The 22,658-nt window shown below is 41.5% G+C and overlaps 2 protein-coding genes across 6 annotated transcripts in view; both read left to right on the forward strand.

The window, feature by feature from the left end:
* The window catches only part of DIXDC1 (DIX domain containing 1), a 95,504-nt gene extending 76,584 nt beyond the window's left edge, over nucleotides 1-18,920 (forward strand). For all 3 annotated transcript variants that reach the window (XM_008971366.6, XM_003805441.6, XM_008971369.5), the window contains 3 exons: nucleotides 13,028-13,133; nucleotides 14,114-14,222; nucleotides 15,294-18,920. In XM_008971366.6, coding sequence (XP_008969614.1) covers nucleotides 13,028-13,133; nucleotides 14,114-14,222; nucleotides 15,294-15,374 — 296 coding nt within the window. In that variant the 3' untranslated portion in view covers nucleotides 15,375-18,920. The remainder of the gene's footprint in view (nucleotides 1-13,027; nucleotides 13,134-14,113; nucleotides 14,223-15,293) is intronic.
* DLAT (dihydrolipoamide S-acetyltransferase) overlaps nucleotides 15,928-22,658 on the forward strand; it is a 43,776-nt gene continuing 37,045 nt past the window's right edge. Inside the window, exons 1-2 of one of the 3 annotated variants that reach the window (XM_003805442.8) lie at nucleotides 15,928-22,084; nucleotides 22,531-22,632. In XM_003805442.8, coding sequence (XP_003805490.2) covers nucleotides 21,806-22,084; nucleotides 22,531-22,632 — 381 coding nt within the window. In that variant the 5' untranslated portion in view covers nucleotides 15,928-21,805. The remainder of the gene's footprint in view (nucleotides 22,085-22,530; nucleotides 22,633-22,658) is intronic. The other 2 variants (XM_034933661.3, XM_034933662.4) reach the window with 2 other exon arrangements.

The raw sequence follows: 22,658 nt of genomic DNA on the forward strand, positions 1-22,658 counted from the left end.
AAATCCCAGCATGTTGGGAGGCCAAGGCAGGTGGATCACCTGAGGTTAGGGGTTCGAGACCAGCCTGACCAACATGGAGAAACCCTGTCTCTACTAAAAGTACAAAAATTAGCCAGGCGTGGTGGTGCATGCCTGTAATCCAGCTACTCAGGAGGCTGAGGCAGGAGAATCGCTTGAACCCGGGAGGTGGAGGTTGCGGTGAGCCGAGATCATGCCATTGCACTCCAGCCTGGGCAACAAGAGTGAAGCTCTGTCTCAAAATAAAAGGAGAAAAGATAAATGTTTGAGGTGATGGATATCCCAGTTACTCTGACTTGATCATTACACATTGTATGCACGTATCAAAATAACACGAGCCAGGCATGGTGGGCTTATGCCTGTAATCTCAACTACTTGGGAGGCTGATGTGGGAGTATTACTTGTGTCCAGGGATTTGAGACCAGCCTGGGCAACATAAAAAAACCCTATCTTAAAAAAAAAAAATTTATATATATATATATATCACATATAACCTAAAAATACGTAGAACTGATATGTATCAATTTAAAAATTAATAAAATATGCTTTTGGTTAAAAAAAGGTTGGCTGTGGGGATAGAGTCTAAAGAAACCCTCCCTCCCTCCTTCATGGAGCAAGGGAGCAGCTGCCACTGCAGGAAAGGCATGAAGCCACATCCGGACCATTCTCGCTTACGGAGCAAAGCCTTAAGCCACTGTGGAAGGGAAGTAAATCCTGTTGACCCCTCCATCCCTGCTCTAGGCAAAGGTGAAGACCCATTACAGCTAGTGGGGATGGAAAGGAAAAGGAACACTACCTTGGCAGAGGGGCAGGAAACTATCTTGGACTCAGATTGTAAGAGGTCGCCTACCACTGGGGGAGGGACAGGATCACTGAGAAAACCCCACTTAAAAACTGGGGCTGCGTCAGGACAACAGAGAAGCACTGCTCATCCCCCACCACCAGGGGAGCAAGCACTGTTTAATTAGGAGCAGTGGACTGCTTCTGAGGCAGGAAACAGCATACAGAGACTGACTGAGGCACAGGCATATGAGGAAAGCCTACAGCTGAGGGAGGGGAAGGAACATTGAGGAACGACCCTCCAACAAGCAGCTGTCCCTAAACCTAACTCTAGAAGACTTGGAAAATGGTGGTGCACTGAAGGTAACCTTAACAAAAATCTCAATCCCAGCTCAGCTTCTGACCAAATTAACTCAACTGTCCCTACCGATGGCCTGGAAGAACAAACAGTGTGCCCATTTCTAAACAGATACTTTTACCTCTGTCTCTCCTGTCTTAACATATGTCTGGCATTCAATAAGAAATTATGAGGCATCCACAAGAGCAAGAGAAAAACGAAGCCACTGTGAAGAGCGAAAGCAGTCAACAGAATCAAACTCATATATGACAAGGATGTCGAAACCATCAGACAAGGAATTTAAAGTAACTGATTCATATGTTAAAGGCTGTAGTGAAAATGTTGATAACATGCACATACAGGTGAGGAAGACTCAACTACTGTTTATAGGAAACCCACTATAAATATAATGATATAAATGGATTTAAAAGTAAAAAGATGGATAAAGATATACCATGGAAACACTAATCAAAAGGAAGTGTGGTTATATTAGTATCTGATAAAGTATACTTGAGTACAAGCAATCATTCCAGGTATAAAGATGATACATAATAATAAAAAGGTCAATTCACCGAGAAGACATAATAATCCTAAATGTGTGTATACCCAATAACAGCTTTGAAATACCTGAAGCAGCCCAGGCACTGTGGCTCATGCCTGTAATCCCAGCATTTTGGGAGGCTGAGACAGGAGGATCACTTGTGCCCAGAAGTTTGAGACAAGCCTGGGCAACATGGTGAGACCCTGACTCTACAAAAAAATAAAAAAAATTAGCCAGGTGTGGTGGCATATGCCTGAAGTCCTAGCTACTTGGGAGGCTGAGGCAGGAGGATCACTTGAGTCTGGGAGTTGGAGGCTGCAGTGAGCTGTGATCACACCACTGCACTCCAGTCTGGGCAGCTGGGTGACAGACAGAGTGAAACACTGTCCTCTCCCGTCCCCCCCTCAAAAAATAACATGAAACAAAAACTGAAAGGAGAAATAGATAAATCTAGTTACAATTGGAGGCTTTAATATTTCTTCTTTGCAGTAATCAGTAGAAGTAGTGTACAGAACATCAATAAGAATATAGAAAACCTGGGCCGGGTGTGGTGGCTTATGACTATAATCCCAGCACTTTGGGAGGCCAAGGCGGGCAGATTACTTGAGGTCAGGAGGACAGTGGGTGTAGCCCACGGAGGGTGAACCAAAGCAGGGCAGGGCGTCGCCTCACCCAGGAAGCGCAAGGCGTTGGGAGATTTCCCTTTCCTAGCCAAAGGAAGCCCTGACAGACCGTACCTGGAAAAAACGGGACACTCCTCCCCCAAATACTGCGCGTTTTCAACGGTCTTAGCAAATGCAGACCAGGAGCTACTATCCAGTGCCTGGCTCGGTGGTTCCCACACCCACAGAGCCTTGCTCACAGCTAGTGCAGCAGTCTGAGATTGAACTGCGAGGCAACAGCCTGGCAGGGGGAGGGGCACCCGCCATTGCTGAGGCTTGAGTAGGTAAACAAAGCTGCCTGGAAGCTCAAACTGGGCGGAGCCCACCACAGCTCAGCTAGGCCTGCTGATTCTGTAGCCCCCACCTCTGGGAGCAGGGCATAGCTGAACAAAAGGCAGCAGAAACTTCTGCATACTTAAACGTCCCTGTCTGACAGCTCTGAAGAGAGCAGTGGTTCTACCAGCATGGCGTTTGAGCTCTGAGAACGGACAGACGCCTCCTCAAGTGGGTCCCTGACCCCCGTGTAGCCTAACTGGGAGACACCTCCCAGTAGGGGATGACTTACATCTCATACAGGCAAGTGCCCCTCTGGGACAAAGCTTACAGAGGAAGGATCAGGCAATATTTGCTGTTCTGCAATATTTGCTGTTCTGCAGCCTCCACTGGTGATACCCAGGCAAACAGGGTCTGGAGTGGACCTCCAGCAAACTCCAACAGACCTGCAGCTGAGGGACCTGACTGTTAGAAGGAAAACTAATGAACAGAAAGGAATAGCATCAGCATCCACAAAAAGGACATCCACACCAAAACCTCATCTCTAGGTCACCAACATCAAAGACCAAAGGTAGATAAAACCACAAAGACGGGGAGAAACCAGAGCAGAAAAGCTGAAGATTCTAAAAACGAGAGTACCTCTTCTCCTCCAAAGGATCGCAGCTCCTCACCAGCAAGGGAACAAAGTTGGACGGAGAATGACTTTGATGAGTTGACAGAAGTCGGCTTCAGAAGGTCGGTAATAAACTTCTCCGAGCTAGAGGAGGATGTTTGAACCCATTGCAAGGAAGCTAGAAACCTTGAAAAAAGATTAGATGAATGGCTAACTAGAATAAACAGTGTAGAGAAGACCTTAAATGACCTGGGAGCTGAAAACCATGGCATGAGAACTTTGTGATGCACGCACAAGCTTCAATAGCCAATGCGATCAAGTGGAAGAAAGGGTATCAGTGATTGAAGATCAAATTAATGAAATAAAGTGAGAAGAGAAGTTTAGAGAGAAAAGAGTAAAAAGCAACGAACAAAGCCTCCAAGAAAGATGGGACTATGTGAAAAGACCAAATCTACGTTTGATTGGTGTACCTGAAAGTGACAGGGAGAATGGAACCAAGTTGGAAAACACTCTTCAGGATATTATCCAGGAATACTTACCCAATCTAGCAAGGCAGGCCAACATCCAAATCTAGGAAATACAGAGAACACCACAAAGATACTCCTCAAGAAGAGCAACCCCAAGACACATAATTATCAGATTCACCAAGGTGGAAATGAAGGAAAAAATGTTAAGGGCAGCCAGAGAGAAAGGTCAGGTTACCCACAAAGGGAAACCCATCAGACTAACAGTGGATCTCTCGACAGAAACTCTACAAGCCAGAAGAGAGTGGGGGCCAATATTCAACATTCTTAAAGAAAAGAGTTTTCAACGCAAAATTTCATATCCAGCCAAACTAAGCTTCATAAGTGAAGGAGAAATAAAATCCTTAACAGACAAGCAAATGCTAAGAGATTCTGTCACCACCAGGACTGCCTTACAAGAGCTCCTGAAGGAAGCACTAAACATGGAAAGGAACAACCGGTACCAGCCACTGCAAAAACATGCCAAATTGTCAAGACCATCGATGCTATGAAGAAACTGCATCAATTAATGGGCAAAATAAGCAGCTAACATCATAATGACAGGATCAAATTCACACATAACAATATTAACCTTAAATGTAAATGGGCTAAATGCCCCAATGAAAAGTGACAGACTGGCAAATTGGATAGAGTCAAACCCATCGGTGTGCTGTACTCAGGAGACCCATATCACGTGCAGAGACACACATAGGCTCAAATAAAGGGATGGAGCAAGATCTACCAAGCAAATGCAAAGCAAAAAAAAAAGAAAAGCAGGGATTGAAATCCTAGTCTCTGATAAAACAGACTTTAAACCAACAAAGATCAAAAGAGACAAGGCCATTACATAATGGTAAAGGGATCAATTCAACAAGAAGAGCTAACTATCCTAAATTTATATGCACCCAATACAGGAGCACCAAGATTCATAAACCAAGTCCTTAGAGACCTACAAAGAGACTTAGACTCCCACACAATAATAATGGGAGACTTTTACACCCCACTGTCAATATTAGACAGATCAACAAGACAGATTAACAAGGATATCCATGACTTGAACTCAGCTCTGCACCAAGCAGACCTAATAGACATCTACAGAACTCTCCACCCCAAATCAACAGAATATACATTCTTCTTAGCACCACATCACACTTATTCTAAAATTGATCATACAGTTGGAAGTAAAGCACTCCTCAGCAAATGTAAAAAACAGAAATCACAACAAACTGTCTCTCAGACCACAGCACAATCAAATTAGAACTCAGGATTAAGAAACTCACTCAAAACTGCACAACTACATGGAAACTGAACAACCTGCTCCTGAATGACTACTGGCTAAATAACGAAATGAAGGGAGAAATAAAGATGTTCTTTGAAACCAATGAGAACAAAGACACAACGTACCAGAATACCTGAGACACATTTAAAGCAGTGTGTAGAGGGAAATTTATAGCACTAAATGCCCACAGGAGAAAGCAGGAAAGATCTAAAATCGACACCTTAACATCACAATTAAAAGAAATAGAGAATCAAGAGCAAAGAAATTCAAACGCTAGCAAAAGGCAAGAAATAACTAAGATTGGAGCAGAACTGAAGGAGATAGAGACACAAGAAACCTTTAAAAAAATCAATGAATCCAGGAGCTAGTTTTTTGAAGGGATCAACAAAACTGATAGACCGCTAGCAAGACTAATGAAGAAAAGAGAGAGGCATCAAATTGACACAATAAAAAATGATAAAGGGGATATTACCACTGATCCCACAGAAATACAAACTACCATCAGAGAATACTATAAACACCTCTACGCAAATAAACTAGAAAATCTAGAAGAAATGGATAAATTCCTGGACACATACACCCTCCCAAGACTAAACCAGGAAGAAGTTGAATCTCTGAATAGACCAATAACAGGTTCTGAAATTGAGGCAATAATTAATAGCCTAGCAACCAAAAAAAGTCCAGGACCAGATGGATTTACAGCCAAATTTTACCACAGGTAGAAAAGAGGAGCTAGTACCATTCCTTCTGAAACTATTCCAATCAACAGAAAAGGAGGGACTCCTCCCTAACTCATTTTATGAGGCCAACATCATCCTGATACCAAAACCTGGCAGAGACATAACAAAAAAAAGAGAATTTTAGACCAATATCCCTGATGAACATCAGTGCGAAAATCTTCAATAAAATACTGGCAAACCGAATCCAGCAGCACATCAAAAAGCTTATCCACCACAATCAAGTCAGCTTGGGATGCAAGGCCGGTTCAACATACTCAAATCAATAAATGTAATCCATCACATAAACAGAACCAAAGACAAAAACCACATGATTATCTCAATAGATGCAGAAAAGGCCTTCAACAAAATTCAACAGCCCTTCATGCTAAAATCTCTCAATAAACTGGGTATTGATGGAATGTATCTCAAAATAATAAGAGCTATTTACAACAAACCCACAGCCAATATCATATTGAATGGGCAAAAACTGAAAGCATTTCTTTTGAAAACTGGCACAAGACAGGGATGCCCTCTCTCACCACTCCTATTCAACATAGTGTTGGAAGTTCTGGCCAGGGCAGTCAGGCAAGAGAAAGAAATAAAGGGTATTCAATTTGGAAAAGAGGAAGTAAAATTGTCTATGTTTGCAGATGACATGATTATATATTTAGAAAACCCCATCATCTCAGCCCAAAATCTCCTTAAGCTGATAAGCAACTTCAGCAAAGTCTCAGGATACAAAGTCAATGTGCAAAAATCACAAGCATTCCTGTACACCAATAACAGACAAACAGCCAAATCATGAGTGAACTCCCAATCACAATTGCTACGAAGAGAATAAAATACCTAGGAATGCAACTTATAAGGGATGTGAAGGACCTCTTCATGGAGAACTACAAACCACTGCCCAAGGAAATAAAAGAGGACACAAACAAATGGAAGAACATTCCATGCTCATGGATAGGAAGAATAAATATCATGAAAATGGCCACACTGCCCAAGGTAATTTATAGATTCAATGCCATTCCCATCAAGCTACCAATGTCTTCTTCACAGAATTGGAAAAAACTACTTTAAAGTTCATATGGAACCAAAAAAGAGCCCACATTGCCAAGGCAATCCTAAGCAAAGGAACAAAACTGGAGGCATCATGCTACCTGACTTCAAACTATCCTACAAGGCTACAGTAACCAAAACAGCATGGTACTGGTACTAAAACAGATATATAGACCAATGAATCAGAACAGAGGCCTCAGAAATAACACCGCACATTTACAACCATCTGATCTTTGACAAACCTGACAAAAACAAGAAATGGGGAAAGGATTCCCTGTTTAATAAATGGTGCTGGGAAAACTGGCTAGCCATATGTAGAAAGTTGAAACTGGATCCTTTCCTTACACTTTATACAAAAATTAATTCAAGATGGATTAAAGACTTAAATGTTAGACCTAAAACCATAAAAACCCTAGAAGAAAACTGAGGCAATACCATTCAGGACATAGGCATGGACAAGGACTTCATGACTAAAACACCGAAAGCAATGGCAACAAAAGCCAAAATAGACAAATGGGATCTAATTAAACTAAAGAGCTTCTGCACAGCAAAAGAAACTATCATCAGAGTGAACAGGCAACCTACAGAATGGGAGAAAATTTTTGCAATCTGCCCATCTGACAAAGGGCTAATATCTAGAGTCTACAAAGAACTTAAATTTACAAGAAAAAAATCAAACAACCCCATCAAAAAGTGGGCAAAGGATATGAATAGACACTTCTCAAAAGAAGACATTTCTGCAGCCAACAGACACATGAAAAAATGCTCATCATCACTGGTCATCAGAGAAATGCAAATCAGAACCACAATGAGATACCATCTCACACCAGTTAGAATGGTGATCATTAAAAAGTCAGGAAACCACAGATGCTGGAGAGGATGTGGAGAAATAGGAATGCTTTTACACTGTTGGTGGAAGTGTAAATTAGTTCAACCATTGTGGAAGACAGTGTGGCGATTCCTCAAGGATCTAGACTAGAAATACCATTTGACCCAGCGATCCTATTACTGGATATATACCCAAAGGATTATAAATCATGCTACTATAAAGACACATGCACACGCATGTTTATTGCAGCACTATTCATAATTGCAAAGACTTGGAACCAACCCAAATGTCCATCAATGATAGACTGGATTAAGAAAATGTGGCACATATACACCATGGAATACTATGCAGCCATAAAAAAGGATGAGTTCATGTCCTTTGCAGGGACATGGATGAAACTGGAGTTCATCATTCTCAGCAAACTATCACAAGGACCAAAAACCAAACACCGCATGTCCTCACTCATAGGTGGGAATTGAACAATGAGAACACATGGACACAGGGCGGGGAACATCACACACTGGAGCCTGTCGTGGATGGGGGGACGGGGGGAGGGATAGCATTAGGAGAAATACGTAATGTAAATGACAAGTTGATGGGTGCAGCAAACCCACATGGCACATGTATACCTATGTAACAAACCTGCACGTTGTGCACATGCACCCTAGAACTTAAAGTATAGTAAAAAAGGAAAAAGAAAAAGAAAAACCCTCATGAAAATCTTAGGTATAAACTTCATAAAATATGTGCAATGACTATACTGACAACTATAAAATAAGGATGAAATAAAGATTTAAATAAACGGAGAGATATACTGTTTATGGATTGGAGTACTCAACATTGTTAAGATGGCCTATTCTTCCACAAATGATCTATAGCTTCAATGCAGTTCCAGTGAAAATCCTACCAGGCTTTTGTAGATATAAACAAGCCAATTCTAAAATTTATAGGAAAGAATAAGGGGACTAGAATTAACTGCCCTCCCAACCCAAATGGTGAAAAAGATGAACAATGCAGTTGGTGGACCATACTGTCTGATATCAAAATTAACTGTAAAGTTAGGGTAATCAAGACAGTGTGGTATTGGTGAATTGGTAGATACATAGATGAGTGGAACAGCATAGAGTTAAAAATAGACACATTTTACCAGTTGATTTTCTACAATAGTGCAAAGACGAATGATAAAGGGATAGGCTTTTCAAAAACGGTGCTAGAAAAGTTAAAGATCTATTTTTTTAAGTGAGTTTGACCTATACTTCATACCATATGCAAAAATCAACTCCAAATGGATAAGCCTAAACTTATAAGCTATAATTATTAATCACCTGTTTTGTGGTACTTTTCAAAATCATGTATTAAATTTGTAGATATACACAAGGATATGTTTCTGAGCCATTTATCCTGCATGAGTTTTTTTGTACGTGTTTTTTATAGTAATGCCATAATACTGTAATAACTATCATTTTGTCATACGGCTTTATGTTGGGTGAGACAAGTTCTCCCTCATTACTCTTATTTTGCTTTTTTACTTGAAAAGTCTATGCAATCCAACTCATTCTTCATTAGTCATCTGAATCAACTTTTCACTAGTATCATCAATGATATTTTTACCAAAGCAGTCTTTGCCTATTAGACCCCTGTGTAGCATTTGACATCATGATTACTCTTTCTTTGACATTCTCCCCAAATGTGTACATAACATTTGTATTAGTCAGCTTGGGCTGCCATTGCAAAATACCTTCAACTCTCTTAAACGACGTAAATTAATTTTCTCACAGTTCTGGAGGCTAGAAGTACAAGATCAGGTTGCCAGCATGGCCAGGTTTTGGTGAGGGCTCCTTGCCTGGCTTGTAGAAGGCACCTTGTCTCTGTGTCCTCACATGGGGGAGAGAAAGCTCTGGTATCTCTTATAAGGACTAGTTCTGTTGGATCAGGGCTCCACCCGTATGACCTCATTTAATCTTATTACCTCCTTAAAGGCCCTATCTCCAAAACAGTCAAATAGCAGATAAGGGCTTCAACATATGAAGTTGACGGGGCGGGGGGTGGGGGGGGGTGGGGGTGGGGGAACAAATTCAGTCCATAGCAATATTATTTTCATATTTATTTTATTGTATGGTAACTGTTTTGCTATTTCACTCCACTAGACTTTTGAGCTCCTTAAGGGTGGGGATTATATCTAATTTATTTGTGTATCTCTAATACTTGATACATAGTAAGGCACCCAATAAACATTTAAAATGAATAATGAGATGACGTAATTCATCTTATGTTCCCCTGTCTTAGGTAATGTTATTACCATGTATCTGTCTTCCCAGGTTGTAAATCTCAGTCATTGTTTACTTTTCCCTTTTATATACCCTATGTTCAACTATATCCCTAGTACTAAGACTTTGACTTTCTAAAGTTCTTTCAAATTCATCCCTTCTCTGGCTCCAGGGCTACATCTTTCCTATCATCATGTGTCAGATTGTTTTTATTGCCTCTTAACAGGATGTCTTAGTCAGTTGAGTGTTGCCATAAAGGAATACCTGAGGCTAAGTAACTTAGGAGGAAAAGAGGTTTGTTTGGCTCACAATTCGGCTGGCTGGAAAGTTGGGCATCTGGTGAAAGCCTCAATCGGCTTTCACTCACGGCAGAAGGCAAATGGGAGTTGGCATGTGCTGAGATTACATGGAGAGAGGAAGCAAGAGAGTGGAGGGAGGTGCCAGGCTCTTTTTAACAAGCAGTTTTGTGGGAACTAATGGGTGAGTACTCACTCCTCCTCCCCAAGGAGGGCATTAATCTAGTCTTGAGGAATCTGCCTCCATGACCCAAACACTTCCCATTAGGCCCCACCTCCAACATTGGGGATCAACTTTCAACATGAGGTGTTGGGGGACAAACACCCAAACTACTGCACAGGATTTCTGGCTTCCAGTTTGTCCCATCCAATCCATACTTTGCTGCGAGATCAACTTTTCTAAAATGCCAGTCTAATCATATCACTACCTTTTAGTAACTTTCCATAGCTTAAGACTAACATCTTGAACTCTTACCCTGTCAGAGTCTTTTGTGATCTGGCTGCTGCCTACTTAATTACCTCACAACTTCCCAATGTATTCATTATGCTCCAGCCTTACTAATTCACCTACAGTTTTGTAAATATATGATCCCATTTCATGCTTCTGCACCTGTCCTTCCCTCTTCTTGGAATACTCTTTTCAACTTTTGTATCTCGTGATTTTTAAAAGGTGCTTTTAAAAAGGACTCTCCAACCATGGGCCCTTCCTGACCTGTTCCAGGTGGAATTAACCTCGCCATCTTCAGTCTTCCAATACAGCTTGTAGAAATCTGATTTTAGTGTATTGTAATTATTTGTAATTGTATCCATCATCCATACTAAATGATAAACTCTTGGAGGTTGGAGACTACATATAGTTTATTTTTATATTCTCAAATCGAACACACAGTAGGTAATAAATGTTTGTTGAATGAATGAATAAATTAAATATATAGCTTTAATGTTAAAAGTGAGTATTTTATTTATTCAACAACCACTGTGTGCTGGGCACTGTGCTAGATGCTGGGGCAAAGGAGAATTATGGCATGTAGGTTACAATAATTGGCATTCTTTTTTTTTTTTTTTTTGGAGACAGAGTTTCACTTTGTCACCAAGGCTGGAGTACAGTGGCTCGATCTCGGCTCACTGCAACCTCTGCCTCCCGGGTTCAAGCAGTTCTCCTGCCTCAGCCTCCCAGGTAGCTGGGACTACAGGCACATGCCACCACGCCTGGCTAATTTTCTGTATTTTAGTAGAGATGGGGTTTCACCGTGTTGCCCAGGCTGGTCTCAAACTCCTGAGCTCAGGCAATCCGCCCACCTCGGCCTCCCAAAGTGCTAGGATTACAGGCATGAGCCACCGCGCCTGGCCAATTAGCATTCTTTGAAGAAAAACTCTGAAAACAGACTGAATGCCATTTGTGTTCAAAGAGGGGACGTTCCTTTGTCTTTTTCCCCTCTATTAATTCATCCTTCATATTCCTTATTTTAAACCCCCTCCCAGAACTACTGTTCTGTGGCTGCCAATCTGAATGCCTAGAATAAGTTAAGAGGAAGATCAGTACAGGTGGAATAGCAGGAGATATTTTAGTAACAGTTTAATTATTAATTTTTGATAAAAGGTTCTGATTGGTCATTTCTCCTATGAAAGTCATAATTACAAGGACTTATACTTTTCCAAAAGTACTTTTTTAAAAGGTAGAGACAGTCCAGGTGCAGTGGCCCATGCCTGTAATCCCAACAGTTTGAGAGGCCAAGGTGGGTGGATTACTTGAGGCAGGGAGTTCAAGACCAGCCTGGCCAACATGGCAAAACCTTGTCTCTACTAAAAATACAAAAATTAGCTGGGCGTGGTGGCACACACCTGTTATCCCAGCTACTCGGGAGGCTGAGGCACGAGAATGACTTAAACCTGGGAGGTGGAGGTTGCAGTGAGCTGAGATTGCACCACTGCACTCCAGCCTGGGCGACAGAGCGAGACCCTGTCTTTTTTTTTTTTTTTTGCGGCAGGGACGGAGTCTCACTCTGTCACCCAGGCTGGAGTGCAGTGTCACGATCTCGGCTCACTGCAACCTCCACCTCCCGGGTTCAAGCAGTTCTCTGCCTCAGCCTCCCAAGTAACTGGGATTACAGGCATGTGCCACCACGCCCAGCTAATTTTTGTATTTTTAGTAGAGATGGGGTTTCACCATGTTGGCCAGGCTGTTCTTGAACTCCTGACCTCGTGATCCACCCCCCTCGGCCTCCCAAAGTGTTGGGAAATACAGGCGTGAGCCACCGCGCCTGGCGAGACCCTGTCTTAAAAAAAAAAAAAAAAAAAAGTTTATCAACAAACCTGTGTTAAAGACCATGGCATCAACACTATAGATCTTAAATTGCTAAGGTTCTGTACCTTTTAGACTGGGAGCATAAGCCCCTTGGGATCTGAGTTTCTAAGGTTGCTTTGCTTCTGTGGTTCTTGTTCCTATCGGTTTTTCTTTCTATGAGTCACATGAGTATTCTCTACTACGGACCTCCAAAACCTAAATATTGGCAGAGTCTACAGCTTCTGCTGTGTGTCTACCCGGCCTGGCTGAAATCTTCCCATGCTTCTCTGTCCTTTTTTGATCTTTAACAATGATACCTGTCATATCAGTCGCTGTTCCCCTAATATGAGTGAGGAGTGATGAGTCCTCGCGATCGTGTCCATGTCTGAAGCAAGTCTTGTCCTCGTGGTCCTAGGCAACCATAGCATATGGACATTGTGTTTGGCAAGGGTGTGAGAGCTGTGGGCTGTGACCTCAGGCAGCTTTGTTCTCCCGGGACACTTTGAATAACTGCAGATGGCTGGTTTAGAGCAAATGAATGTTCTAACCACAGTCTCTTTCTGATTGTAGAGTTGCCTCACTCACAGAGCTCTCCAACTGTCAGCAGCACCTGTACTAAAGTGCTCTATTTCACTGACCGGTCACTTACGCCCTTCATGGTCAATATACCAAAGAGGTGAGATTCTGGGATCATTGTATTTCACTGTAAAGAAGGAAAGGAAGGCAGAACCTCATTAGTTACTGCCCACATGAGCAGCTGAAAGGTGTTTGAGAAGCAGTATAGTGAGATCTCACTATAGTGAGATAAGCCAGAAAGACAGATTCTAGTTTCAGCTTTGCCACTATTCAGTGGTATTATAAAGGACAAGTCATGATCTACTACTAGATACAGGTACAATAATAGTACTTCCAATCCTGATAACTATGCAAATATGGCTCTGCATTTGGGAAAATCTTTTTTTTTTTTTTTAAGTGTTCAAAATAGCTCCTGCTGATACAATGGATTGCAGCCTGGCACTCACTCCAGGACTATGACTAATTGATCTTTGTTACTATTCAATGACTGCAGCTAATCCCTATTGAGAAATTATGTCAAAAACCTTCCAGAAAGTTAATGTGCTCCCTTTTAAGGGAAATGGTTTTGAAATAAAAATATTTAAACTCTGCAACCAACTATTGAGAGAGGTTATAGGATTTTTCTTACTTAGTCTGCTTATTGAGTCTGGGTTAGAAGCCAGCTTCCTAAAGATAGAGGGATAAAGATCATGATACTTGATTTGATTCTACCATCCTAGAGAATTGGGATATTGTAGCAAAGAAGAAAATCAAGAGAACTTTGATATATTTATGGTTATTCAACAAATTTTATTTCAGGGACTTTATATCTTATTTCCAGAGAAAAGTGATTTGGCTTCTGAAGCAATAAGTCAATTTTAAATTCTCACATCACCCCATATTTAATACTGTTTTCATTCCCTAGTGATGACTGGTTCTCCAGCCTCTGCTGTTTTAGTCATCTGGGTTATCGGGGCAGTGACCTAACAAGGGGCTATTTCTGCTTATTGACTTTGGCAGGGGGCTGTGTTTAAAGTTAACATCTTATCTTTACAGCTATTGATCAACAGTCTATTTTAGTGCTCTCTCCTTGTGTTGCAGGTTGGAGGAGGTGACGTTAAAGGATTTTAAAGCAGCTATTGATCGGGAAGGAAATCACCGGTATCACTTCAAAGCACTGGATCCTGAGTTTGGCACTGTCAAAGAGGAGGTAAAGAATCTGTGGGGAGTCTGTATGGTATTATTGGTCCTTTCTGAACCCTGAAGCCTCCTGTTCAAGCACTAGTGTCCAGAAGTACATGAGTTCCCTGACTAGGTCAGAAGAATTTGCCAGAGCCTCAGACCATGGTCTGATTACTCTAGACAAGTGGTCATAGAATAGTCCAAGATGCTGATAGGTTCTTTAGTTGTAGGACTTCATCATTTGACTGAGAACTTGGATATAATTTTTATTTTAAATTATTTTGTTAGGGAAAATAAAGAACCTAAGACAATAAATAATTTTCCATCTGCAGCCAAATCTTAGAAAACTTCTTGCTTCCTATGTAGAGCAAAATAAACACGCATGGATATATGGAACTGTGTATTTCTCATAATGAAATCAAGGAACTTCTAGGGAGTTATGTATGCTTATGCCCAACTCCTTGAGTAAGTATTTTTTTAGCCTACGCGTCTCTTTATAATCCATTTGTCAAAGATAGACTTTTGGGGGAATACAGTTCTGGGTTATATAGTATTACAAGTGGATTCACTGCAGTTACAGAATGAAAAAAGTTATTATAGAGAAAGTAAAATTTTATTTTGTAAACATTTCCTCAGTGAAATGTTTTAGTAACCCTGTTTTATTAGTGGCTTAGGAAATGAGTTGAATGAATTAATGAAAATAACTGCATCTGAGAAATGTGTTAAAATGAGTCTTTTTTCCCCACCCTTTCTTTACATTGCCTGGTAACTAAATTTTCCACTTTCTCATTTTTAAAATACTTAACACTACATCTTTCCTCTAAGAAGCCCAAAGTACTTTGTGATTGGTAATTTATTAATTCATACAAATCTCTATGAGCAAAGTAGTATCAGGGATTTTTTTAAAACCATTTCATAGATGTGGATCTAAGAAAAAAATAAAATATCAGTTGCAGTTCTAGGGACAAGACCAAAAGGACATAGACTCTTAACTCAAGGCTTTCTTCTACATGGTTGAGGTCTTATTTTTATTAGCAGCAATTGTTTAGTGAGTGAGATTCCCTGTTTTTTCATTGTGGCTTTTTGTTTTTTTCTCTAGATTTTCCATGATGATGATGCCATCCCTGGATGGGAAGGGAAAATTGTAGCTTGGGTGGAAGAAGACCATGGAGAGAATTAATGCCAAGTATCAGATTGAGGGCTTATGGAACCTGGTCACTCCCTGGCTGCTTCACTCAGGAAAGGGAACTAAAACCAGAATACACTAAGAAGTTTCTAGTTTGTATGCCAAAACAGAAGCTTCTCCAAGCATGATGGCTACAGGTCAGTCCTATTTCTGTGCCTGGCATATCTGGTACTTAAAATTCTGTCCAAATGTAGACCATGGGTTCATCTGGAGTTCCTTGTCCGTGGGAACACAGAGTTCTATTCTACTCTGAGGACAACAAACCGAAGGCCTTAAACGATGGGGATGGATGATCCCGCCTCTGTAGGGGCATGGCTGCTATTATCTGGAAACTAGGAATTGGATGCATCATTCCTGTGTGTTACAGTATTATTTTAATTGGCCTCAATGGTTGCAGCAATCAGAGTCCCAGCGTTTGTACTCACAGACAAGGCAAAGGTACCAGCTTTTCTGTTTCTTTGAACCTACTGCAAACCAAGAATAACTCATGAGGTGGTACCAAAGATGAAAGCCCAGTCTTCAGTAATCTTTTGAACCAGACGTGGATGGTGCTGAATTGTTGCTTGGATGGAAAAAGGGCTGCCCATGTTGTGCTACACTATGCTAAAACTGTAATTTAGTAAGACCTTGGGCTGCCTCTTCTGTCTTAACTGGTTCTGCAGCTTGTCCTTTTGCCCACATAGGGCCTATTTCATGTACTGTTAGTTTTCTCTGGGGACTCTTTAACTTTAGAGCCATTTCTTTTTCTTCAAACTGATGAACTTTTGTTTGAAAGGCATAAGGAGTGAAAAGCTCCTTGAAAATCCAGGCGGGTATGGAAAGGTGCTGCTACCCATATCTTTTTGACTTTCTTTGTTTCATGACTTTAACTCATGGCATCTCCTTTGTAGTAAAAGGAGACAGACCATTAATTTCAGCATTTCTTTGTGATTTATAAGTACTGAGCATGAAGTACTTGTCTGCCCCTCATTTCAAGGCCAGAGTTATTTTCTATTTATGTATTAGTCTAGGCTGATCCTTTAGGGCACAATAGAAACCATGGGGCGTGGAGCATGAGTTGTGAATGGCAGGGATCATTCTGGGTAAAAAAAACCTAGAATCATTTCTGATGTGCAACATTGTCAAGTGAAGAAGCTAACAGTTCAACTACCGAGATTATTTGATAACCTGGGTTTTCTCATTCATCCATCAAGCACCATCAACCAGTCAGCCATTATTATTTATATATGTATTACCAAAAGCAGTCTATCTGCCTGTGACCTCCAATGTACACTGCCAAACACAAGAGTAGGACACATCTGTTCTGGGTTCTTGACCTATCTGTCTCCAATTCATCTCCCCTTTTCAGCCATTTCAACAAACTACTCTTTGGAGCTCTGAGATGACATCTTGTTGTTTTATATAGATGTATCTTTTTAAAATAGTTCACGTTTGGAGAATTCTTTTGTACTCATTTGCTTTTTGTCTGAGAACCATGTCTATTTTTATAACTGGAGTGTGAGTTCTCTATCTTCTCACATTCTGTATACTGTATCCATTTTCTAGAGAACCCAGTAGCTTTTATACAGTCTCTTCTTACCACCCCTTGTGGTTTCAGAACAAGCTTTATTTTATTACGAGTATATTAATGACAACTAATTCCTGTTCCAATTCTACCTGTTTTAGTTGTGAAGGTAGTTTTGTGTAATCCAGTTGATTGCTCCTCTGGCAGAGAGAAGGAGCTCAAAAGATACTTGATGTCTTTCATGTAAGTTTACCTGGTCTTTTCCTATTGAAGAATTTTTCATCAGAAACGACTGGGAAAGTTTGGGAAAGTCAGCAAAAGAAAGAATGCATTTCGAAAGCAAACAGAAGAAAAAAGTATATTCTCACAGTTTTTCCCCAGGAAGTCTGGAGAAAAAGTCCTCATGTCACCAGTTTCTCTGTTGCATGAATTTTAGTGTTTTGCTATAAGACAGCATGAGGGCTATCAGGCCAAAATTCATTATTGTATTTCCAATACAGTTTGTCTTGGATGTCTGTCTCTTAAACCAGTTTTTACTTGTCAGTTTTCTCTCAGCAAACAGTCTTACTATTATGTGGAATTTAACTTTTCAGAGAAAATTTCCAAAGTCCTCTACCTTATTTGGCTTTTATCTGTGTCTTTTGGAAAAGGAGCTGCATGGCCTCAGTGCCTCCATAAAAAGCTTAACTTGAGTTCATGGGAGAACATTAAGATCGTTTTTTTTCCCTTTTAGCTCGGTAATCTCATGTACCACAGGTAATGACCAAGCATCTCTGCTAGAGGATGTACCTCTCATAACTCCTGTGTAAAATGAGGATCCTGTTGGTGATCCTCATTCCAGTTTCCAAAGCGAGAGGAGCCTTCTGAGCAGAAGTATGCAAGACTGATTCTGTTTGGAACAGTTTCCTATTTGGCTGCATTCTAGGAGGCCTCCTGACTTATTCATAGTATTGTCCCCTGGTGGCATTGGTGTGGGGTAGCTTGTCCTGCTACTTGCTAAAGTTCTCTTTCTTTGAGAAAACTGAGGAACCAGAATGCTTAGAGTTCATAAAATAATCTCTAAACCATGTTAGGTTAAAACAAAATGACCATCTCACAAAAACGAGTTTAGTTGAATGCTCAATTCCTTACAAAATCTTCATTTAAGGTTGAGTGTGGTGGCTCATGCCTGTAATTCCAGCACTTTGGGAGGCTGAGGCAGGAAGACTGCTTGAGCCCAGGAGTTCAAGACCAGCCTGGGCAACATAGGAAGACTCCGTCTCTACATAGAAATTTTATTATAAAAGTAGCTGGGGATGGTGGCACACACCTGTAGTCCCAGCTATTCAGAAGGTTGAGGTGGGAAGATTGCTTGAGCCCAGGAGTTTGAGGTTGCAGTGAGCTGATCATGCCACTGCACTCTAGCCTAGGCTACAGAGCAGGACCCCATCTCCAAAAAAAAAAAAAAAAGTCATTTAAAAACTGAAGAATGTTCTCTTCTTGCTCAGTTCCCTAAATTAGCTGGGGGGATTGGGATACTTTACAATTTTTACATTTTTAAATTTGAAGAATTTGTTTTAAACTTACTTGGTAATGGCACTTCTACTTACTGACCAACTTTTCAGCTCTTTTTGACCAGGATGGTTGCAAATTAGGGAAAATATCTTTATACTATACATCCAATTCAAGAGGACTTTAATTACTTAAAAGCATTTAGGTCATAATTAAAATTATTTTCACTGTTTCCATAAAATAAGCATTATGATTGCACACTCCTTCTACTGTCTGAATTTATGTAAGAGGTATAGCTTGCTTAAAATACATATATATGTAAAGTTATATTTTCTTAGAAACATGGATGTTTACAGCCATTGCTTTCAAAGAGATTATTACTGTGTATTCTCCCTGTTTTACAATATGTTTTCATGAAGACTATGTTACACCAGAGGCTTCTGATTATCAAAGTGATAACCAGTTTTAACTGCCGGTATGTACCAGATTTGTGAACTAATTTAAAAAACCACAAACTATGAATAAAATGGAGTTTGCAAACTAAATATCATTAATGATTTTCACTTGCGTTTACTGATGAGATTAATCAATAAAGCCATTTACATTTAGTGAAAGCAAATTTCCTCAAGTGATCTCCCTGGTAGCATGTTTACTCACTATGTGGAGTGGAGATAAGAATTACTTTATTGCTACAGATATTTTACAATTAGTATTTCTATGTAAGCACATAGGCTATTATCAAGGACAATTTATTTAGCACTTATTTTGAAATTATATGTAAACATGCAAACAAATAAGAACCCGAGAGTATAAACTCTATGACAAAAGTCAGTATGCAAGCATTAAGAACTCTTTCAGAAATGTGTATTTAAAATGACCAGAATTCCCAGATCATTTGAAAGCTGCCTCTTAAATGCCTCTTATCAATTCATCTTAAATGTTTGCTATATTAAATTCTTTATCCCTGAGTGCCTTCATTTGACTTCCAATTACGTATTTTCAACTATTAATTGGCTATCCCATTATGTTAAAGTTAAATATGTACATAACTCAAAATCTTTCACTACCAACTAATTTCTCTTTCTCTCAATATCAGTGATATCACCATTCTCTTAAGTATCTCTATTTCAAACCTTTGAGTCTTGAGTCTCCTTTTCCATAATTTCCTTTATCCAGTCTGTTTAGTGGAATTCAAGCTTGTTCTCTCAGGACTGATTTGAGAAACCTAAGCATTCCTAGCCCACCTCTGGGGTAAGCTTGCCATCTCTGGACTGTTTGAGCTATGCATTCCTATAATTTAACTACACTTAAGTCAAAAGTATATTCAAGACACAAACTCGCTATTCTTTGAAAAATGCAAAACAGTGTTTAAGCAAGCATACCTAAGTGCACAACAGATCCTGAAGATCACCTCATACTTTATACCAAAAGCTAATTTAGATCCAGTTATTAAGTTCAAATGCAGCAAAAGCAGCAAGATATTTTAGCCAACTCAAAAACATTTTTATAATAATTTATAAGTCCTGGGCGGGCATGGTGGCTCGCGCCTGTAATCTCAGCACTTTGGTAGGCCGAGGCAGGTGGATCACCTGAAGTCAGGAGTTTGAGACCAGCATGACTAACATGGTGAAACCCCGTATCTACTAAAAACACAAAATTAGCTGGGCATGGTGGCACGTACCTGTAGGCCCAGCACTCGGGAGGCTGAGGCAGAAGAATCGCTTGAACCTGGGAGGTGGAGGTTGCAGTGAGCCGGGATCATGCCACTGCACTCCAGCCTGGGCGACAGAGTGAGACTCCATCCCCAAATAATAGTAATAAGTCCTTTCAGTAATTACAATTATTCTTTCATTGCTTCTTCCAATTGTTAATTCATAAGTTGTACATAATTGTAACAATATAATTGCTCTCTTCATATTATTTAAAATATGCCTTTTCATTCAATCTGGAAATTTTATATTTCTCAATTATATTGCTTACATATTATTCTGATAGACAGCTGTACCTGCTTAAACATTCCAATTTAAGTAGGCATGAAATAGTACATCCAATCTGTTTTACTTTTCCAAATTAATTGTTAGCAAGATTAGCCCCCATTTTTTTTTTTTTTTTTAACAGATGGGAGTCTCATTATGTTGCCCAGGCTGGTCTCAAACTCTTGGGCTCAAGTGATTCCCCCACCTCAGCCTCTCAAGCATTGCTGGGACTACAGGCATGCACCACCGCTCCTGGCTAAAATCTTGTTTTAAGTTTCTTCCCTCCAACTTCCTCTTGCGTTCTTGGTGTTCTCTAACCATCTCTACAGGGGGGAGGTGGTGATACACAGCACATGCTTCCTCCTTATCTAATATCACCTTCAGTTCAGAAACGATGTTTTCTAATTAAAACAACTTTACAAGAGAAGCGTGCCTAACAAAATGTGTAGATGACTTTTTATTCATTGATTCAAAAGACATACATTCAGCCCCCGCTATTTACTGGATATTAAGCTCTGGGGCTACATGGAAGGACCACGCAGACACTCTTCGTGCCTTCAACGGCTTACAGTTAAGTTTTTCAAACATTTGAAACATAACGAAGCTTTTGGTTACTTAAAAGAATTCTATGGTATTAGGGAGCAACACCTGTTTTGTAAACCTATATCTTCATACAGGGAATATGCTTAATCTTGCTACAGTATACATGAATGCGGGAATGTATCTTCCTCTGGGCTGCCTTTCGTACCACTTGGCTGGGTGGAACACCTGTTCACTCCACTTTCCACTTGGGCTACAAACCTGAAACGAAATCTTTGCAACCAGTACAGCCTGCGCGGGGCGCGGCCCAGTCCATCCCCCTTCGGATGCGCAGAAGCAGAAGTCACCACGCCGGACTCCTCGATTCCCTCGCGGGCGATTCCTGGCTCCTTCACCACCCCAGCACTCCAAGACCCCCGCCCTTTGGCCTGAGGCTCCCACTGCCCTAGCCAGTTCCCGGGCTCACTTCCAGCTTTTCCAGAAAGCTTGGCCACGCCCCTCGGCCCAGACTCTCAGGCCACTCGGCCGCAATTAACCCGCGTCTCTGCGCCTTTTTAGGCCCCTCCCCCTCGGTCGTGCCCTTGTCATCTCTTAGGCCCCGTCTCACCCTTTCGGATGCCTCCCCTAGAACCCTACCACTTTCCACCCCTTTCCGTCTGTTATTTCTCCCAAACTTGCGCCCGCACAGGCCCCTCTGGAACACTCCTGCCCCGTAGTGCCCCTCGTCCCCGCTCCGTAGAGAAAGAGCGTGCGTGCCGCGCATTTCTGGCCTGGGGAGCGGGTGGAGTAAACCTGCGGGAACCATTTTACGACAACGTGCGGCTGTGCGGTGTGGCTGACGGCAACGCCGCTGCTCTTGGAGAGGTCACTCCGGAGACGGCGTTGGTTTTGGGGTGTGGGGGGTTGGTGGCACTATGTGGCGCGTATGTGCGCGACGGGCCCAGAATGTAGCCCCATGGGCGGGACTCGAGGCTCGGTGGACGGCCTTGCAGGAGGTACCCGCAACTCCACGAGTGACCTCGCGATCTGGCCCGGCTCCCGCTCGTCGCAACAGCGTGACTACAGGGTATGGCGGGGTCCGGGCACTGTGCGGCTGGACCCCCAGTTCTGGGGCCACGCCGCGGAACCGCTTACTGCTGCAGCTTTTGGGGTCGCCCGGCCGCCGCTATTACAGTCTTCCCCCGCATCAGAAGGTGAGCCCTAGACCCCCCTTCTCGGGACCCCGTTGTCCTTCAGAGCTGACTGGATGCCTGCAAGATCCTCCTTGAGAGGCCTCACTGATCCTCCACCCATTCCCAGTATCTGCTTTGGCCCTTTGTCCAATAGTTGGCTTTGCTGTAGCTCCTTAGTGTCCCTCTCATGATCTATTTCATTGAAAGGAGAGCTTCAAGACTGGGGCTGTATGCAGAATATCTGCCGAGGTTCATGCTTTGTCAGACCCACAGGACTGTGGAGGAGAAAGCCTGTCACTGGAAATTACTAACTTCTCATGGACAGGAACTCCCTTGGCATCCCTAGTTCCCAATGTGCAATGGAACTGTATACACTTTGCATGAAATTGAATTGAATGAAATCTTAAGCCAGACTGAGAGTTAGGTAGCCCTTAAAAAATTTAATGTTTCTTCTTTTTCTTTTCCAGGTTCCATTGCCTTCTCTTTCCCCCACAATGCAGGCAGGCACCATAGCCCGTTGGGAAAAAAAAGAGGGGGACAAAATCAACGAAGGTGACCTAATTGCAGAGGTAAGTTTTATTTATTTGTTTATTTT

The sequence above is a fragment of the Pan paniscus genome, chromosome 9 (assembly GCF_029289425.2).
Source record: "Pan paniscus chromosome 9, NHGRI_mPanPan1-v2.0_pri, whole genome shotgun sequence".
Taxonomy (NCBI): domain Eukaryota; kingdom Metazoa; phylum Chordata; class Mammalia; order Primates; family Hominidae; genus Pan; species Pan paniscus.